This window comes from Chenopodium quinoa, unplaced genomic scaffold (assembly GCF_001683475.1).
Source record: "Chenopodium quinoa cultivar QQ74 unplaced genomic scaffold, ASM168347v1, whole genome shotgun sequence".
Lineage (NCBI taxonomy): Eukaryota > Viridiplantae > Streptophyta > Magnoliopsida > Caryophyllales > Amaranthaceae > Chenopodium > Chenopodium quinoa.
In genome coordinates, this window is record NW_018742225.1 from 841,511 (window position 1) to 860,960 (window position 19,450).

Sequence of the window (19,450 nt, forward strand, 5' to 3'; positions counted from 1 at the left end):
AATGTTGGTCTTTTGAAATTTTTCTTCAGAATATTATCGCAACAAACATTCAAGTACCGAAGCTCTATTGTTCAGAGACGCGTAAACATCTCCATCAAAGCTCTTTGCTCCAGAGACGCGTGGGCATATCATTCAAGCTCTTTTGTTCAGAGACGCGTGGGCATATCATTCAAGCTCTATTGTTCAGAGACGCGTGGACATATCATCAAAGCTCTTTTGTTCAGAGACGCGTGAACATTTCCATCAAGCTCTTTTGCTCCAGAGACGCGTGGGCATATCATTCAAAAGCTCTTTTGTTTAGAGACACGTGGACATATCATCAAAGATCTCCTATTTTCAAGCTCTTTGTTCAGAGACGAGTGAACATTGAAACAGCAAGGTGGCGTTCCCTAGATTGTGGAGAGTTGTCACAAAAAACTCAGGATTGTTTCAAGAGAAGCAATCTTCGATGTATTCCCTTGGACGTGGAATATTATCAAAGCGGAGGAGGATCGTTTCTGGCGAAGAAATCTTCTATATTGAAAGCAGTTATGGGTGTAGCGGTTTTCAAGCGGGATGTCATTATCTAGCTTGTAGGAGGTCATCAAAACAATCGGTTACTTTCAGAGACGTGTGCTCGACGGTGCAAGATACGCGTTTCTTAACTCTTTTATTTGTTTAACTAACGCTAGTTTTGCAGGTATCGGCGTTACAAGATTGATTTAGGATCGCAGAACGTTCTGAATCATTCTCCGTCCCTATCGATACTTTGACTTTTGTTTTCGAAACTTGAGTTTCTCCAAACTCAGTCAAAGTGGGGGCTTCTGTAGACACCCATTTGTGTCTCCCCAAATCCAAACCCAGTGATGAGTACCTTTCGCGTCGAATCATAATCGAATGAAGTGAAAGTGTGGAAAGTCTAGTGTTGCGGATAGTTTTAATTTCTTTTCTCTTCTCTCTGTTTTTGAAAACTTATTTTAAGAAAACAGCCAATCCAGTTTGGTTGTTCCATGATATGGTTCCAATAGTAGTGTAGTTGGATAGGGCTTGACAAGAGCTTTCCAACGATATATTATAAGCTCAATTCTGATGAATATTGAGGAAGTTATGGCCAAATTACTGAACTAGGCCCGGTTTGAGCCTTATATGCGGCCCAATGATCTAGGGGAGGGCCTAATATGATTTATCATTTCTAATGCAATTAGGAATGGTTTTAGTCTTCTATATTCTTCTAGAAGGTTCTGTTCATTCCTAATTCAATTAGCATTGATAAATTGACTTTTGTTGACTTTCCAGAGTTTCAATTAAAATCAAAAAACATTTTTGAGGAAAAGATACGATGTTATCCTCTTGTACGAAAAAATTTATCTGATTTTAGAAAATGCGTCAAAAACAGGGTTAGCGCCTAACGCCAAGCATTGGCGCCTGGCGCTAATCCTGGCGCCTAGCGCCAGCTATTGGCGCCTAGCGCCAGCTATTGGCGCCTGGCAATAATGTTGGCACCTGTCGCCAATAAGCTGGCATTGGCGCCAGCTCTGTTTCAGTTGCGCCAATTCTCTGTTTTGTTAATTTTATCTTTTTCGCTGATTTTCTCTATAAATAACGTAGTAAAAACTCCGTTTTCAATTCACCTACAATCAGTTTTCATTCGCAATCATCAATTCTCGCATTCTCTAATTCTTCTCATTTATCTTTCTCTCTCTCTCTTTTCTAAACTTGCTTTTACATACAAAATTCCGCATTCATTAGATCTAGAAACACCTAGCCATATTCGAAGTTGCCTTCGCCCTAGACGTGAAAGGCTTAATTTATGAGGGTTTGGTCCCAAATCTCTATTTCAATTATTTAATTTAATTGTTTTGTTTATTGTTTTCCTTGAAATTACTAACGTGTGTATTTTGTTATTAGAAAAAGGTACGAGACATCAAAGTAAGTACTTTAATGGTTTTTATTGATGTTATGATATAGAAATCATGTTTAAATTGTTATTATGATATTCCTAGTATCATGTATAGGGTAATTTTAATATTAAATATGATTGTTACGATGCTTCCTATGTTCTTCCTAATATTTATGATTATTAGTATCATGTTAGGGTTAAAGCTTTGATTTTTATTGCTTAGTGACATGCTAGGGTTTGTTATTAATCTTGTTAGTATCATGCCTAGGGTCTTGCTATTATTATGCTTTAACATGATTATTATGATTATGATTATTATAATTAATATTATGATGATTATTGTTTTGATTATTATTATGATTATTTTAATTATTATTATTGATTATTATGTTGCTTGGTTCTTTATTTATATTTATTGATTGCTTGATCACGCCTTTTATGCATGTTTAAAGGGAATTTGTACTTGTAATCACGCTTAATAAGATATTAATAATCTTGTTTAGGGTTAATATGATTATAATTCAAGTGATCGCCAATAATAGATTTATTTGTGCATTAATATTCAACCAACATAGATAAACATGTTTAGGGTTAATCCTATTGATTGCATGTTAATTAGAAAGCGCACAAGAATACGATCAGAATAAAGTAGAGGCCTATTATTAGGGCAGGTTCAATCTCTTTTAGGTTGGATTTGTACCTTCATCCCCGAACCCTTATTTGGTTCTAGACCTTATGGAGTTGACGATCTCTTGGATCGTTAAGGGGTGTAACCTTCACCCTGTGAACGGTTTACAAGTTCCTAAAACTTGTTGGCGGCTCTTTTGCTCTATCTTCTTTCCTTTTGGACGCCACCGTACTTTAGTGTATGATCACAGTGGGGTTCAAGTTAGGGGTAATGCTTGAAATTATTCCCTATAGTTTCCAACTGTTCCTTTCTAGGAGCAGCCGACCGCTTGTTGATTAGATCCTTAATTTCACCTTTGAAACTGCTCATGAATAATTTCATCAGCTCATCTCGGGTGACTGGGGCTGACCCTGCCGCTTGGGTAGGATTAGCCGGCTGCCTTGAGGGCTTACTTGATTGCCCAAGGGGAATCTCCCTATTTATAGGGTCCTAGGAAAATCAAGTAAGCCCTCAAGGCAGCCGGCTAATCCTACCCAAGAGGCAGGGTTAGCCCCAGTCACTCGAGATGAGCTCATGAAATTTATGAGCAGTTTCAAAGGTGAAATTAAGGATCTAATCAACAAGCGGTCGACTGCTCCTAGAAAAGAACAGTCGGCGATAAAACTAGCCCAAGCTGGAAAATAGAAGTTAGACCGGGATCGTCAGCCGACTCCTCATCCTACTACAAAGGAGAAAGCTCGACCCCAGTTCGACCTTTTAAGACTCCGTTTTCCATAAATAATGCCAAGAAAAGCCATCCGACATGTACAGTCCCCCAATTATTGATTTTCCTAGGGTTTGATAACCTAGGGATTAGGGAAACACCGTTTTGCGGCGCCCTTGGAATTTGGCCTTGAAGGCCTCCATTTCCGGGGGGGCGTATCTGAGTGACACGTGTCACCCATATGGAGAGTCTATTTGGACACCTCTAAGGGGGACACATGTCGCTCTCTTATTGGTCCACTTGTGGGTATTAAATAACCCAAGTCACTTACCAAGTTCCAATCATAATGGAACCTTAACCTTTTTTTTGAACTTTGGCAACAATCACTACAATAGTCTTCAAGACTGTGAAAGTGTTTGGTCCTACCATGATATACTCGGAGTTTGGATTCAAACATAACGTATAGTAACTAACTACAGGTTTTGTCCTTGCTTAATGTTGTGTTTGTTTGGATTGGTGTTACCAAGTATATCTATGTTTTTTCTCATGTAGAGGCTTTCAATTTGCAGTGTATAAGTATCATTAAAGGATTGGTTGGTGAAAGCAATGCAATTTGGAGTATTTCAAGTGAATTAGTTAAGTGTAACAAGCCTTCGATGTGAGGTTGTTGCGTGGAGTATTGGCTATATCATTACTTACCTTCTCAACCTTATTTGCAGAAGGATGGAAATGGTGGGGTGGGCAAATGCTTCATATATAGTCCTAGTGCCAAAAGGGTAAAGGTTCCATTACATTGCTTGAGGGTGGTTTTAGAGCACTGCACAAAGGCCTGGTCCCTTATGTATTATATATCAATGTTTTTGCATGGTTTGAATCAAACAGAAAAATCGGGTTAGATTTTATTCGTTAGATGATGCATGATGCAGCTAATTAATTTCATTGTTGGGTGAATCAGATCAAATTCTATTATAATTATTAAATAATGGCTTTTGTTTACTTTATTAAAAGTTTTGATGGTCTTAGCTAACTTAACTCAATTTTAGTTGATAGTTTTACTCCATTTTGGAGGTAAAAGAGGTTAAAGGTGTTATGGATTCGGGTTATTTTCTCAACATTGTTTGTTTGTTTTATTTTTTCTCAACATTGTTTGTCGTTGGAAGATTATATGTTATATATAGATGTCATGATTTTTCAAATGATTGCATGAACTTAACTTAATACATACGGAATTGATTTTCTCAACGTGCAAAAAATAGGATTATATTGCGGTAATTTCGCCACAAGAAAAGGCTTGGTGGGTGTTCCAAGAGGAGATGACCACAAAATTTATGGCTCTCATGGAAACAGGGACTTTGAAGGCAAGTGAGGTCACTAATCTTAGAAGCAGTATCTTACATTTATGTTTGATATTTTTGTTGCTATTTGCTTTCGAGGGTAAGGTTAGGATGGAATGGGATATTTTCATAATTTATTGTCGCGACCATCTGGTTCACTAATTAATAGGGAGTTCGCTTTGTTACTTTTAAGGTTTTTCACTTACTTTACATTAAGCCTTTAACTATAGCTAGCTTTATTTCCCATCATACGGAGTTTTTAGCCGATTTGTATCTTTAATTGTTGGTTTTCTTACATTTCCTCTCGTTTCTTCGTGGTTTAGCTGATCGAATGTTGTGGGTTAGAAATGTTGTTAATACCAAACTTTCTTGAAAGAGTAGGGTAAAAATAAATGCAAAAGCTAAAGAAAACAGAAGATCCTGAAAATTTTAATACAGAATGTTGCTATTAATGTTGGTATAATGAGTTTTGTTTCTAATTTTGTTGTAATTTTGAGCTTTTGGTTGTATTTGAGGATAACTATGATAGTGAATCTGTAATGTTTGATTATATGATCTATCTATGTATATTTAAGTGCACTATTGAATTTATTGAGCTTGAATTATGATATTTCAAATATAAGAGAATATAGAGGGAATTAAGAGTCAAGTAGTGAGCAGACTATTAAGTGCACTACCTCGAAAGCGTACTATTTAGGGGTGCGCATTTATTTAAGGATGAGATAATTGTATATAATTTTTAATGGTACACAAATTATTTAAAGGTGAGAAATTTATATAAGGATGACAAATTTATTCAGGATTAAAGTAATTATATATTATTTTTAAGAGTGAAAATTTTTTTTAGGGGTGAGCAGACTATTGAGGGGATTAACATTTTTTTGACAAGTTAATTTTCAGCAGTGAGGCAATTGTATATGTTTTTTAGGGGCTAGCAAATTTGATTATTTAAAGTGATCAATTTATTAAAGGGTGAGGTACATAATTGTATGTAATTATTAGGGGTGAGCAAATTATTTATGGGAGAACAAACTATTTAGGGACCCACTCACATAGGTCACGTGTAGATTGTATACTTTATCTGTTTTTGAGAGCGAGCAATTTAATTATTTGTAAGAAAATTCTTTAGGGCATGCAAAATTCCACTAAGGGTGAGAAAATTATTATTTGATGAGGTAATTTGATTATTGTTTTTAGAGGTGGGCCAATTTTGTAGGGGTGGGGTGAGCAATTTATTTAAAGGTGGGGTTATTGTATTTGACTGTATGGATTTTAGGATTGGGCAAATTATGTAGTAATGAGCAAAATATTAATGGGTGAGTGAATTTGCATATGGTTTTTAAGGGTAAACAAATTATTTAGGAGTGAGATAATTGTATATGTTTATTAGAGGTGAGCCAATTTTGTAGGGGTGACCAATTTATTTAGGGATGAGCAAATTCTATAAGGGTAATCAAACTATTTAGGGGTGCACAATTGATTTAGGGGTGAGGTAGTTATGATTTTTAGAGGTAAGCAAATTATTTAGAGTTAGTAAATTTTTAGAGATAATTGTACATGATTTTTAAAGGAGTTTTGAAGAAAATCCACTTAATATGTCCAGATATAATAGATTTTACGTGCCTAATATCATTTCAAACATTCACTCAAATTGTTGTTGCACAAATCACATATATTCACTCACAATTTTTATATGCCCAACGAAAAAACATCAAAACTCCAAAATTAAACGATTGTTAACAAGCATGACTTCCATCATGTTTTACCAATTGGAGCGAGCGCAACGCGCGCGCGGGGGTCCAAAACTAATGTATAAATGTCTTTTGATAAATAAATTTCGTAGGATTATTGTTTTTAAAACGCTACAATAAGATTATGCCACGTAGATTAGGTTTTTGAAAAGCGATACATATGATTATAATAAAATAATTGCTTTGTTAAATAACATTTTTTTTATATTAGGAATTTTATCTAAATATGATAAACAAAATAAATAATTTATTTTATAATAAAAAATTCAAGTAGTAAGTAAGTGAATATCACAAACTTTTAGATAAATATATATTTAGTAAAATATTTTATTTGAAAAAAAACAAACAAGTCGTGCTAGTTAATTTATAAAATTAGACATTATGACAAATCCAACAATATATTATAGGATCATATTTATATATTATGTATTAGTATAAAAATTAAGTCAATGATGACATATGAATAGTGTGAAATCTCAAATCTAGCATATAAAAAAAAAACCTAAGGGAGTAGTAAAAACCGTGGATGGCACGGGTTTGAATTCACACCCTGTATGCATATGGAGGAGTGCATCTTAGCACATAGCTTCTATATATTTACAAAACATATAGGAGGGCAAAAATGATAATTTAGTAACCTTTTGGAAAAGCTGACTCTACAATGGTACATTATATTGTACCATTTTGTACCGTTATGCATGTATTATGTACTATTAAAATATAAGTTGTCTGATTAATACTTTTTGTGTACTATTATGCATGTTATGGTACTTTTTACTATCTTATAGGTTTAATATTTCCCCCCAAAATACTTACCACATGTCACCTATTATACATGTAATGATACATTTTTCATCCTATATATTTGTTAAACTAATAAAAGCTATGCGGTAAGGGTTAACCCATATGGAGTAATAATTTTCCTAAAATAATTATTGTATGTACGGTGTATATGAGATGACCCAACATCTTCTAATACGGAGTACTTTAAAGTGAACATCAATAACTATATAATAAAAGACACACCAATGACATGTGTCATTTTCTAGATTGTCCTTTAGTGTTTTTTTTTTTTAAATAATCTTTATTAAACAAATCTTATAGATAAATAAAAAGATAGCAAAATAATACATAAAGAAAAGATTTGACAAATCTAATACATAAATAGAAAGATAGCAAAATAATATATAAATAAGAGATTTGATATGTCTTTCCATAATATGTACGGAGTAGTGGAGTACATTGACAATATAAATTTAAGTAAAAAAAAAATAGTAAATCAGATTTTAACATAATTGTGCCATAATGTTATGTACTCCCTCCGTTCCTTTTTTACATTTCTATTTGTAAAATTACACTGAAATTAAGGAAGTTGGAATAAAACAAAATATAATGAGAAATACAAGACATTAATTGATGTCTTTGAGTAAAATAAAGATAGAATAATATTTAATGCTGCACATGTCATCAATCCTTTGAAAATAAAAAGAACCAATAACAATTTTTGGTGGAAAAAAGGACCAATCATATTCATCTAAATTAATGCACATGGATTAAAATAAGAGTGAGAAAATAGAGAAATCATTAATTACAAAACAGAAAAATAGGGATAATTTGGAATATTTGGTAAAAATTTACATTCTAAAAAAGGAAAGTTGGAATTTAATTTTGAAATAAACAAAAAGGAAAGTAGGAATGTAAAAAAAGGGACGGAGGGAGTACTACTTATTACAACAATAATTTTATTTATTTTTATTTAATTATTAATTACTCCCTCCGTCCCTGAAAGAACGACCCATTTGGCCTAATTTTAGTCCCAAAAAGAATGACCCATTTGTTTTTCCCAACATCTATTCATTTCCCTTTCTGTTAAAGTGTCAGCTTGACAATCTTGTGTATTTTAATTATGTTGGTTGTTGTAAAACAATACTTTAATCTTATTGGCTAATAAAGCATCACATGGATTAGTGCATTATTACATTATGTTTATTAGGCATAGAATAAAGATAAAAACTTACATCTAGGATTTTCTCTCTCTAGATATTAATTACAAATTATTGTCGACTTGTGTTTTTCCATACATTTGTACTTGCAAATTAAGTTTCTTAATACGCGCAAAATCAACCCAAATGGGTCATTCTTTAGGGGACGGAGGGAGTATATGTTAAAAAACTCTAAGAAAGTAATTTGAATTTTAAATATTAAAAAATAGATAAAATAAAAGATTTGAAGTATCCTTCTACAAATAAATATATATATATATAAAAAAAAAAACAGGTTTTTAACATAATTTTTTACATACATAGTGATTACAGAGTGTAATGTACGACGTTTTAAGAAATCCATTTAGTTAACAACAAGAAAATTAAACCAAGTTTTGATAAAATTAAATATATATAATAATTTTATTTTTTGAAACCAAATATTTAATAACTAATTTTGTGCTCGTGAGATGCCCGGGTTGTTTATTAAATTTTAAGATAAATTTATAATTTATATGTCAAAATTTAAAATATACTTCATATCATTGATACAAAAATTAGTTAGGAATTAATGTGTTTTTCTGACGATTTGCTATCTAGTAGCCATGTAATGGCTAATAATAATAATGTTGGTGAAAATGTTTAATTTAATACATTAAAAAATAAAATAAAAATTAGCAAAAAATAAACTAAATAAATAAAATGTTCAAAGCACGTTGGATTGACCCGAGCCCAAAACTTTGGGCAAGGGTTTTCTTGATTCGTAACTTGAAGTGACCCAATCCGAGCTGATTCGTGACCCAATCCTAATTCACAGGTCTCCATTCTATTAGATTGCGAAGTATATATAATTTTAACCGATTAATATATATTATAAATAGTTGTTTTACGTTTTGAATTACTATCTTCGCTCCAAAAAATATTAAGATATAAAAAATAAATTGATATGACAAGTTTTTAAAATTATAATCTAATAATTTTTTTGAATAAAATTATAATTCAATTTGTACATCTGAAATATTGGTATTTTATAGATAATAAAATTCTAAACTAACAATTTTATTCTAAAATTCTATCCAAATAGAATTCTAAATTAACTTTTTTATCTTAAAAATTTTATTTAAATCTATCCAACACGGCGCGACACTTGGCGAAAAGTTAAAACGCCAAGTGTCGCAATCTCGTGACCTGAATAAAAGTTTAGCTAAAAAATATGTATCTGGCTATTAGGCTCTTTTATAATAATTAATTATAGGGTCTTTTATAATAAAGTTTTTACTCCGTATAATATTTTAGAAAAATTCATTGTTAATTTAAAAATAATTACGGAGTATAAAAAATTACAGTATATTACCCGGGATTTAACCTACTCCATTTTTAAATACTTGCTCCACTTTTCTTTTACGGCCGTTTTTAAATACTTGCTCCATTTCCTTATTTGGAAAACTTATATAATATTTTATTACTTTCTCTCACCAAGTGGACCCAACAATATTAATTTTATATTCTCTCTCCTTCAATTCTGTCCACTACTTTTGATTCATTACAATTTTTTATTCTTTCACCAACCTCAATACTTTCGTATTTTATTAATTTCTTCTAAAACTCCAGATGTATAAAAACGAAGGGAGTAGTCCCATATTCTCATTCTTTCTCTCTCCTCTTACTCACCCACAATTGCCAAAATCTCAAACAAGTATTGTGTTCGAAGTTTTCTCATTTCTCTGCAATATCCATGGCTCGACGCGGAAGACCTCGCAAGGTGCTTTTCTCTTTCTCATCTTACTTCCATTTCAATCTTTTCTTGTTATTTCAACTGGTTTTCCCCCTTTTTTCTTGGTTTTTTTTTTTATTTTTATTTATTTTTTTATTTTTTTCCCTAATTTTTTGCATAAATTTGTTGCAAATTTGTAGGTGGGTCTTAAACGTATTGATGCTGCCATTGATGCTTTAAAACCAATGGGATTTTCGCCTGAAATTGTTCGTATGAATGTTGATAAATTGCTCAAAGTAAGTCTATTTCACCAAATTATTGATCAAATTCTATGCTTTATTTTATTGAAATTTTTTTTGTCTGTTTTAATCAATTAATTTCTGGGTTTTTTATTTTATTTTTGGTGATTATAGGAGTATGGTGAAGAAGGGTGGCCTTTTATTGAAGAGGCCTCTTACAAGTTGCTGATTGAGTATATACTGGAACCTCCTGTGGTACCCAATTTCTTGTTTTTGTTATCCATTTCTTGAATTATTGCCCTTGATTTCTTATTTACTAAATGGTTATTTTCTTGTTTCATTTCTGTTGTTTATAATGATATTTTTTTGGTGTTTATTGTTGGTTATAATGATTATAATATAATTGTCACACTCTGATTGCTGATTTTGCTATTGTTTTTGAGGACTTGGGACTTTATAATAATATGAAGTATGTAAATTGAAAAGCTATTGTCTTTACAAGATAATATGAAGTATGTAAATTGAAAAGCTATTGTCTTTACAAGCGTTTTTTAATTTGTTTGTTGAGATGCTATAGTTGCTGGTACCGTGTTTTGAGCTAGGAGAGGACTATTTAATGATGATGTTTATATGTATGCATTGCAGGAATCGCCGAATGAAGATAGATGTCAAGAAGGTGGGGAGGATGAGCCGGAGGAGGCTGGACCTTCTGGTGAACCCAGTGAGTCCTTATGCTCTAACCATAGTACTCTCGTGGCAACTGATACTCCTTTGGCAAGTTCTGAACCTGTTGCAGGTAAGAGGATTTCTTTGTTCTTTCTGTGTTGTCTTCAGACTTATGTTACATTTTGCTTCTGAGATGAGAACATAGTGAATAATATCCTATATTATATATTTTATAAACTGTTAGTTTATGGGAATATCTGTTCATATTCCCCTTTAATATCAGCCTGGTAGTAAGTTGTCATGATTAAGCATAGGATTTTTTCCCTTTTAATTCAAATTGTATTAGCATGAATTTTATGAAAATATCTCTGATTTGCAGTAAATAAGGATTATCTAATTTGGAGAGGAGGTGTGGGGCGGGGTAGGGCTGTGGGGAGCTTGTGGTTTAGGAGTTTGGCATATTGAAACAGCTCCTTGGTGATAAGTGGCTTTAAATATTTTGTACTTGGGATGCCTCTAGGGTGTTTTGTGGAACACATACTTTCTATATGAGCCTTTGGAGATTCATGAGCCATATTTCCTTCTCTTCTTTGCCTTGTTCTGGTTTAATGGTATAACATTTTCTACCAGGAGGATTGTTGGGAGAGGCCTTCCATTTTCCATCTTTTTGGCTTTTTGTGTTAAAATGACTTTTATTTACTAATTTTTTAATAGAAAGATTGTTTAATTGTTTTGTTTGATTTTACTTTGTTCTACTTGATTTAGGAATTTTTTTACCTGTTATATGAGTGGTTGATAATCATTTCTTCCTGTGTATTCAATAATAACTCAATTTATAAGCACCTTGAAACAGAGCATCACTTCCAAGAATCTCTTCAATGTCACATTGAGTTGCCCAAATAGATTTTGTTTGGACTTATTTCTTAGATTAATTTAACACAAATTGCAGATTAGGCACTTCGTACCCATCTCAGCTGAGGGCCATGGGGGGCAAATATTTTTATTATTGTGTTTGTTCGGTGGTTCTATTTGTTTAACGGAATTTTGGTTGTTAAATGAGAAGCTTGGGTGTGTGACGTGGCTGGTCAGAAAGAGAGAAAGATTTCATTGAGGTATCTTCATCTGCAAATTTTTAGCTCACGCTGCAGAGTGATACTGCCACAGTGGTTGATTAACTTCAGTATCATTTTTTCCTATTATTTTTCTAGTGGGGAGTGGACTTGTGAAAAGATTCGCAGGTGGTGAGATCTAGAGTTGCTTCCCTCCTGAGTTGTGCTTTTATTATATTCACTCAATGTGATATCTTTCTTGTACCCGAGAAACAAATGGTATCTTTTGTACCTTCGTGCATTTGTCGAGCCAGCTTTTCACTATGTTATTTTATAGTAATACTAAAGGTGATGCAATGCTCAGCTCATATTTTCATGTATCTGTCTACTGTTCAATTTTAAAAATTAGAAAAGTGGCTGCTAGACATCATTCACCCCATTCAATACCACCAGATATTGATTAAAATGTTTTCTTTTATAGTTGCTTCCCATTATAGGAGGGTGTCTGAAGTGCTGAACTAGACCTCATCAAGCTCTAATTCTGATTTCATTAGTGATGGACTATTAAATGATGGTTGTACATAAAATGATTGGGTATCATGGATTTTCCATTTCGAACAAGGCATCAATTTATTGTAGTACACATCTGCATTGAGTCATTTAAAGAGCTGTTGATTTTAACTTACAGATTTATTAGCCTGACAATTTGCTGCACACCTTTCTGCTTATGTCCATTTCAGTTTCATGAATCAAATTTATGCTCATTCTACCTAGTCAGTTATGTAATTTAGAAACAATGATTCATCCTGATTGCACCCTTTTTTGGGCTAAAACTGCTAATTATTTCACATTTGGATCTTACAAATAGTGTTTACCATAAAAAAGAGTAACCTTCTGTGCTGTAAGTTACAGGCGTGAGCTACTTTTTGTTGGGTTGGTGCTTACTATGTCTTTAATTTGTATTTACAGTGCATAAGCCCTCTTTATCACTTGCTGAGAGTGCGAAGAGCCCAAGCCAAATCGAAGTAAACCAGGCTAATGCTATCCTCATAGATCAGGAAAATAGTTTACCTTTTCCCTCAATTTATACGCTTCCAATTCCACCTGGAATTGAGCATGTTCGTCAGGAAAAGATTGCACCCAGTACACGCAGACCTTGCTATGGTTGGATTGGTCCCAACACTGATGAAGATATTATTCTATTAACTCCTGCACCTGTTCTGAGCTGGAGGACTGGAAAGAGGCCAAGGAAGCGAAAATCTAGGTGGGATGTCGGGCCTTTAGATGTTGTTTGACTGAACTTTTCTATTACTTGTATATAACTCCTCATTTTTCTGTAAAACTTGTTACCTTGATAGTCTGAGATATCATAAGTTTCAGTACTTTGAAAAGGCTTAGGACTTGTGCTACTTACGAAATAGGATGCTGAATGTGAAGTTCTGCAGTTAATCTTGTAACAGAAATTATCCCTTATGGCTTGAAGCCTTGTATTGATTAGAATGAATGAATTATTACGTTGTATTGCTTATTGTTATGGTTCACTTCTGAAAACACTAGAAAGTGGCTGTTGTTTAGCAAAATCCCTTAATTTCAAGAATTACGGTAGCAGCACAAAGCATCATCTACTAAGGTTCATCTTTTTCCTCATCACTGAAGCATAGTGTTCGTACTTAAAGCCTTGTGCCCCACATCTGTCGCATGTAGTTTAGTTTGCAGGTCTGTACTAAGCAGCCATACCAACAAAGCTGAAGAGTAAATGAAATGTTCAAAATTCTTGTCATTTTTTAGGAAAAAACATAGTGATGTGAGCCTTGTTCATTATACATTATATGAATATTAATTTTTAAAAAAATAATTTTACGATAAAAATGTCAGGAGGAAATTAATGTGGTGAACTTGGTACTCGTATTATTTACAATGTAAATGCGGAAAATAAATACTGTATATTGTTAGTAATTGCTAAAGATTGAACAAAAATAATACTTATTTTATTTTTTTTAGAGAAGAAAGGAATAATACTAATGGATTTAGAATTAAAAATAAATACAGTAGTTATCAAGTTTAATATACAAAAAAAAAAAAAAAAATTAAAATACTTGGAGCCCTTCTACTGAAATTCAAAGAAGTAAGGTCCGGGCACCCGGCCGGGCGAGAACCGCTCAACTGGGCGCGATTAGAAAATTGGAGTGCAGCCCAACCGTGCGCGAGAGATACTGACTAGGAAGAAAGCCTTTAATGAGGTTGAGACTGTAGTGCTTTACTACAAAATAAACCTCCACCAAAATTAAAGGATCCTAGTAGTTTTCCTATACCTTGTCATATAGGAAATGTTTTTATTGATAAAGTTTTATGTGATTTAGGTGCCAGTGTCAGTGTAATGCCATCGTCTGTGTGTTCAAAGCTTAATATGGGTGAAATAAAGGTTACTAATTGTAGGGAATATTTCAAGCAATACCCCTAGCTCGAACCCCACTGTGATCATACACTAAAGTACAGTGTTCAAAGGGAAAGAAGATAGAGCAAAAGAGTCGCCAACAAGTTTTAGGAACTTGTAAACCGTTCACGAGGTGAAGGTTACACCCCTTAACGATCCAGGAGATCGTCAACTCCAATACGTCTGGAACCATGACTGGTAGTTCGGGGATGAAGGTACAAATTCAACCTAAAAGAGATTGAACCTTCCCTAATAATAGGTCTCTACTTTATTCTGATAGTATTCATGTGCGCTTTCTGACTAACATGCAATCAATAGGATTAACCCTAAACCCGTTTATCTATATTGGTTGAATATTAATGCACAAATAAATCTATTATTGGCGATCACTTGAATTATAATCAAATTAACCTAAACAAGATTATTAATTATCTTATTAAGCGTGATTACAAGTACCAATTCCCTTTAAACATGCATAAAAGGTGTGATCAAGCAATAACAATAAATATATATAAAAGCAACATAATAATAATCATAAAAATAATCATAATCATGTTAAAGCATAATGATAGCAAGATCCTAGGCATGATACTAACAAGATTAATAACAAACCCTAGCATGTCACTAAACATTAAAAATCAAAACTTTAACCCTAACATGTACTAACAATCATAAATATTAGGAATAATATAGGAAGCATCATACTTTTAATCATACTTGGTATTAAAGTTACCCTAGACATGATACTAGGAAGATCAAAATACCCTAACATAACACTAGGAATCATAATAACAACCTAAGCATGATTTCTACATAATATCATCAATAAAAACAATTAAAGCACTTACTTGGATGTCTCGTACCTCTTTCTAATAACAAAATACACACGTTAGTAACTTTAAGAAAAATAATAAACAAACAATTAAATTAAATAATTGAAATAGAGATTTGGGACCAAACACTCAAAAATTAAACCTTTCACGTCTAGGGCGAAGGCAACTTCGAATATGGATAGGTGTATCTAGATCTTGCGAATACGGAATTTTGTATTTGAGAAAAGGCTAGTTTAGAAGAGAGAGAGAGAGAGAGTAATCAAGAAAATCTTGATGCGAGTTGGTAAATGAAAAGAATTGGTGAATGAAAACGGAGTTTTTAGAAGGCTATTTATAGAGAAAATCAGCCAAAAAGATAAAAAATCAAAACAGAGTTCTGACGCGTAAAACCAGATTAGCGCCAGACGCTGACATTAGCGCCATGCGCTAACGCTAGCGCCAGACGCTAACGCTAGTGCCAGACGCTGACATTAGCGCCAAGCGCTAACTCTAGCGCCAGGCGCCAAGCTTAGCGTCAGTCGCTAATGCTGGCGTTTGGCGCTGACCAAAATATTGACGCGTTTTCTAAAATTAGATAGAAATTACCGTACAGGAGGATAAAATCGTATTTTCCTCAAAAACATTCTTTTATTCTGATTAAAACTCTAAAAGTCAACAAAAGTCAATTTATCAATGTTAATTGAATTAGGAATGAAAAGAACCTTCTAGAAGAATCTAGAAGACTAAAACCATTCCTAATTGCATTAGGAATGATAAACCTATATTAGGCCCTCCTTTAGATCATTGGGCCGGATATAAGGCTCAAACCGGGCCCAGTTCAGTAATTTGGCCATAACTTCCTCAATATTCATCGGAATTGGGCTTATAATAGATTGTTGGAAAGCTCTTTTCAAGCCCTATCCAACTACACTATTAGTGGACCCATATCATGGACCAAACAAACTGGATTGGCTTTTTCCTAAAATAGGTTTTCAAAAACAGAGAGAAGAGAAAAGAAATTAAAACTATCCGCAACACTAAACTTTCCACACTTTCACTTCATTCGATTATGATTCGACGTGAAAGATACTCATCACCGGGTTTGGTTTTGGGGAGACACAAACGGGTGTTACACTAACGTCACTCTACAAATGGCAGATCGTTCTTTTAAATACCCCCTAGGTATTTTAGAGGATGTCCTTGTCAGGGTTGATAAATTTTTTATCCCTGTAGATTTTGTTGTTTTAGACATGGCTGAGGATACGCAGATTCCTATTATTTTAGGAAGGCCCTTTCTTCATATTGCAGGGGTCGTAATTGATGTGAAAAATGGAAAATTAACTCTCTCTGTTGGTGATAATAATATTACATTGAATTTAGAGAGAGTTATGAAAGGTCCTATGTTAGAGGAAAAGTGTTATAGTGTTAATGTCATTGATTTTATATGCCATGACAGCTTACCTCAAGTTCTCTCATGAGATCCTTTAGAGGAAGTACTATGTTGTGAACTTGATGCAGGTGACGTTGATATATGGAGCAAAGAGGTGGATGAAATTGAGCATGCTCTATCAAACAAGCAACTTAGCCCTGATGAGAATGGTAAGGTGGAAAATTTAATTCAGGAACCATACTCTGCGGAGGTAAAGAAACCTAAACTTAAGATTCTTCCTTCCCATTTAAAATATGTATTTTTGGATGAGCAAGAACTGCACCCTTTGATCATTAGTATAGCACTCGATGATCCACAAACTTCCCAACTTCTAGAGGTTCTTCGAACCCACAAAAAGGCCATTGGGTACAGTATTGATGATCTAAAGGGTATTTTCCCTAATTTTTGCATGCATAGGATACACTTAAAGGATCATAGACCGGTTATTCCACCATAGAGAAGGTTGAATCCTAACATGAAAGAGGTTGTTAAAAAAGAAGTAATGAAACTACTTGATGCAGGTATTATCTATCATATCTCTGATTAAAAGTGGGTAAGCCCTGTGCAAGTAGTTCCAAAGAAAGGTGGGATGACAATAGTAAAGAATGATAAGAACGAATTAATTCTCACTAGAACTGTAATAGGATGGCGGATGTCCATTTACTATCGTAGATTAAACACCACCACTAAAAAAGATCATTTCCCCCTCCCATTTATTGATTAAATGTTGCAAAAATTGGCTAATCATAAATTTTTTTTGTTATTTGGATGGATACTCGGGGTTCTTTCAAATCCCAATTCACCTTGATGATCAGGAGAAAACAACATTTACTCGTCCCTATGGTACTTTTTCTTATCGTAGAATGCCCTTTTGATTATGTAATGCACCTGCTACTTTTCAGCGTTGTATGATGAGCATCTTTTCTGAGTTTATAAAGTCTATTATGGAAGTTTTTATTGATGACTTTAGTGTCTATGATTCTTCATTTAATAATTGTTTATCTAACCTGGCTAAGGTTTTGAAAAGATATGAAGAATGCAATTTGGTCTTAAACTGGGAGAAGTGTCACTTTATGGTGACACAAGGTGTATTATTGGGTCATATTGTTTCTGACCAGGGTATACATGTATAAAAAGCAACGGTAGAAGTGATTGAGCAATTACCCCCACCAGTTAATGTTAAAGGGGTAAGGAGTTTCCTTGGTCACGCGACGTTTTATCGCCGCTTTATCAAGGATTTTTCTAAGATTGCAAAATCACTAACCCAACTTCTACTTAAGATGCTCCTTTTGATTTTACTGATGAGTATCTTGAGTCTTTTAACAGGATAAAGAAAGCCTTGATTTCGTCTCCTATAAGATGTGCTCCCGATTGGAATCTTCCATTGAAGATCATGTGTGACGCTAGTGACTATGCTTTGGGCGCCGTGCTTGGCCGAAGAAAGAACAAAGTTTTGCATGCTATTTACTATGCTAGTAAAACTTTAGATGAGACTCAAGTCAACTATGCTACTACAGAGAGGGAGTTTCTTGCTGTGATTTTTGCCTTGGAGAAATTTAGATCATAATTGGTTAGTTCTAAAATTATTGATTTTACTGATTATGCAGCATTAAAATATCTCATTGCCAAGTCAGAGACCAAACCTAGACTTCTTCGTTGGGTACTCACACTCCAAGACTTTTATATTGAAATCAGAGACAAGAAGGGAGCGGAGAATGTAGTTGCAGATCACTTGTCTAGGATTAGGTATGATGGAGGTAAGGATTCTACACCTATAGATGATTCTCTTCCTAACGATAATCTACTTGCACTTGTGTCACAAGGACCTTGGTATGCCGATTATGCCAACTATTTGGTAGGCGGCATACTACCTCCGGATATGTCCTATCAGCAAAAGAAAAGGTTTCTCCATGATGTTCAATAATATTTTTGGGATAATCCTTTCTGGTTTCGTGAGTGTGCATATGGACTATTTCGCAGGTGTGTCCCTGAATAGGAAGTAAATGGCATCCTACAAAGTTTCCATAACTCTCCATATAGTGGGCATCATGGCCCTTCTAGAACCGTGGCCAAGCTTAACGAGTCAGGATTCTTTTGGCCTACTATGTTCAAGGATGCGCGATTATTTATCATGTCTTGTGATTCTTGCCAGAGGACCGACAATATTTTGAGGAGGCACGAGATGCCCCAAACTAGGATCCTTGAAGTTGAGATATTTGATGTTTAAGGTATTTCCTATATGGGACCGTTTCCATCGTCCAATGGGAATTGTTACACACTCGTGGCTGTAGATTATGTGTCCAAGTGGGTCGAGGCCATTGCTTCACCAACAATTAGTGCCAAGGTGGTCATGAAGCTCTTCAAGAAGACCATATTTGCAAGGTTTGGTGTCCCACGAGCTATCATTAGTGATGAAGGTACTCACTTCCACGAAAGATAATGGACAACCTTCTAAAGAAGTATGGGGTATATAATAGAACCGGACTTAGTTATCACCCTCAAACTAGTGGTCAAGTTGAGGTCTCTGATAGGGAAATCAAGTCGATTCTAGAGAAGGTAGTGTCTAAGTCAAGGAAGGATTGGAGTATGAAGCTAGATGACACACTTTGGGCGTATCAAACCGCATTCAAGACACCAATTGGTACCTTACCTTATAGACTAGTGTACGGAAAGGCATGTCATCATCCCGTAGAGTTGGAGTACAAAGCTTTTTGGGCAATCAAGGAGCTTAACATGGATTCTAAAGTTGTGTGAGAGAAAAGACTTCTCCAACCCAATGAGTTGAATGAGTTTAGATTGTCGGCTTATGGTAGCGCACGAATCTACAAGG

At 34.1% G+C, this 19,450-nt stretch overlaps 1 protein-coding gene across 2 annotated transcripts; it reads left to right on the top strand.

Moving 5' to 3' along the window:
- The first annotated feature begins 9,904 nt into the window (after positions 1-9,904).
- On the top strand, positions 9,905-13,479 carry LOC110734808. Of its 2 annotated transcripts, none has more exons than XM_021914957.1 (5): positions 9,905-10,039; positions 10,192-10,287; positions 10,405-10,485; positions 10,876-11,026; positions 12,915-13,479. In XM_021914957.1, exons 1-5 carry the CDS (start codon positions 10,013-10,015, stop codon positions 13,238-13,240), a joined length of 681 nt encoding a protein of 226 aa, XP_021770649.1. In that variant the 5' UTR covers positions 9,905-10,012; the 3' UTR covers positions 13,241-13,479. The 2 variants fall into 2 exon arrangements, with proteins under 2 accessions (XP_021770649.1, XP_021770653.1); XM_021914961.1 differs by having other exon boundaries at positions 10,405-10,482.
- The last annotated feature ends 5,971 nt before the right edge of the window (positions 13,480-19,450 follow it).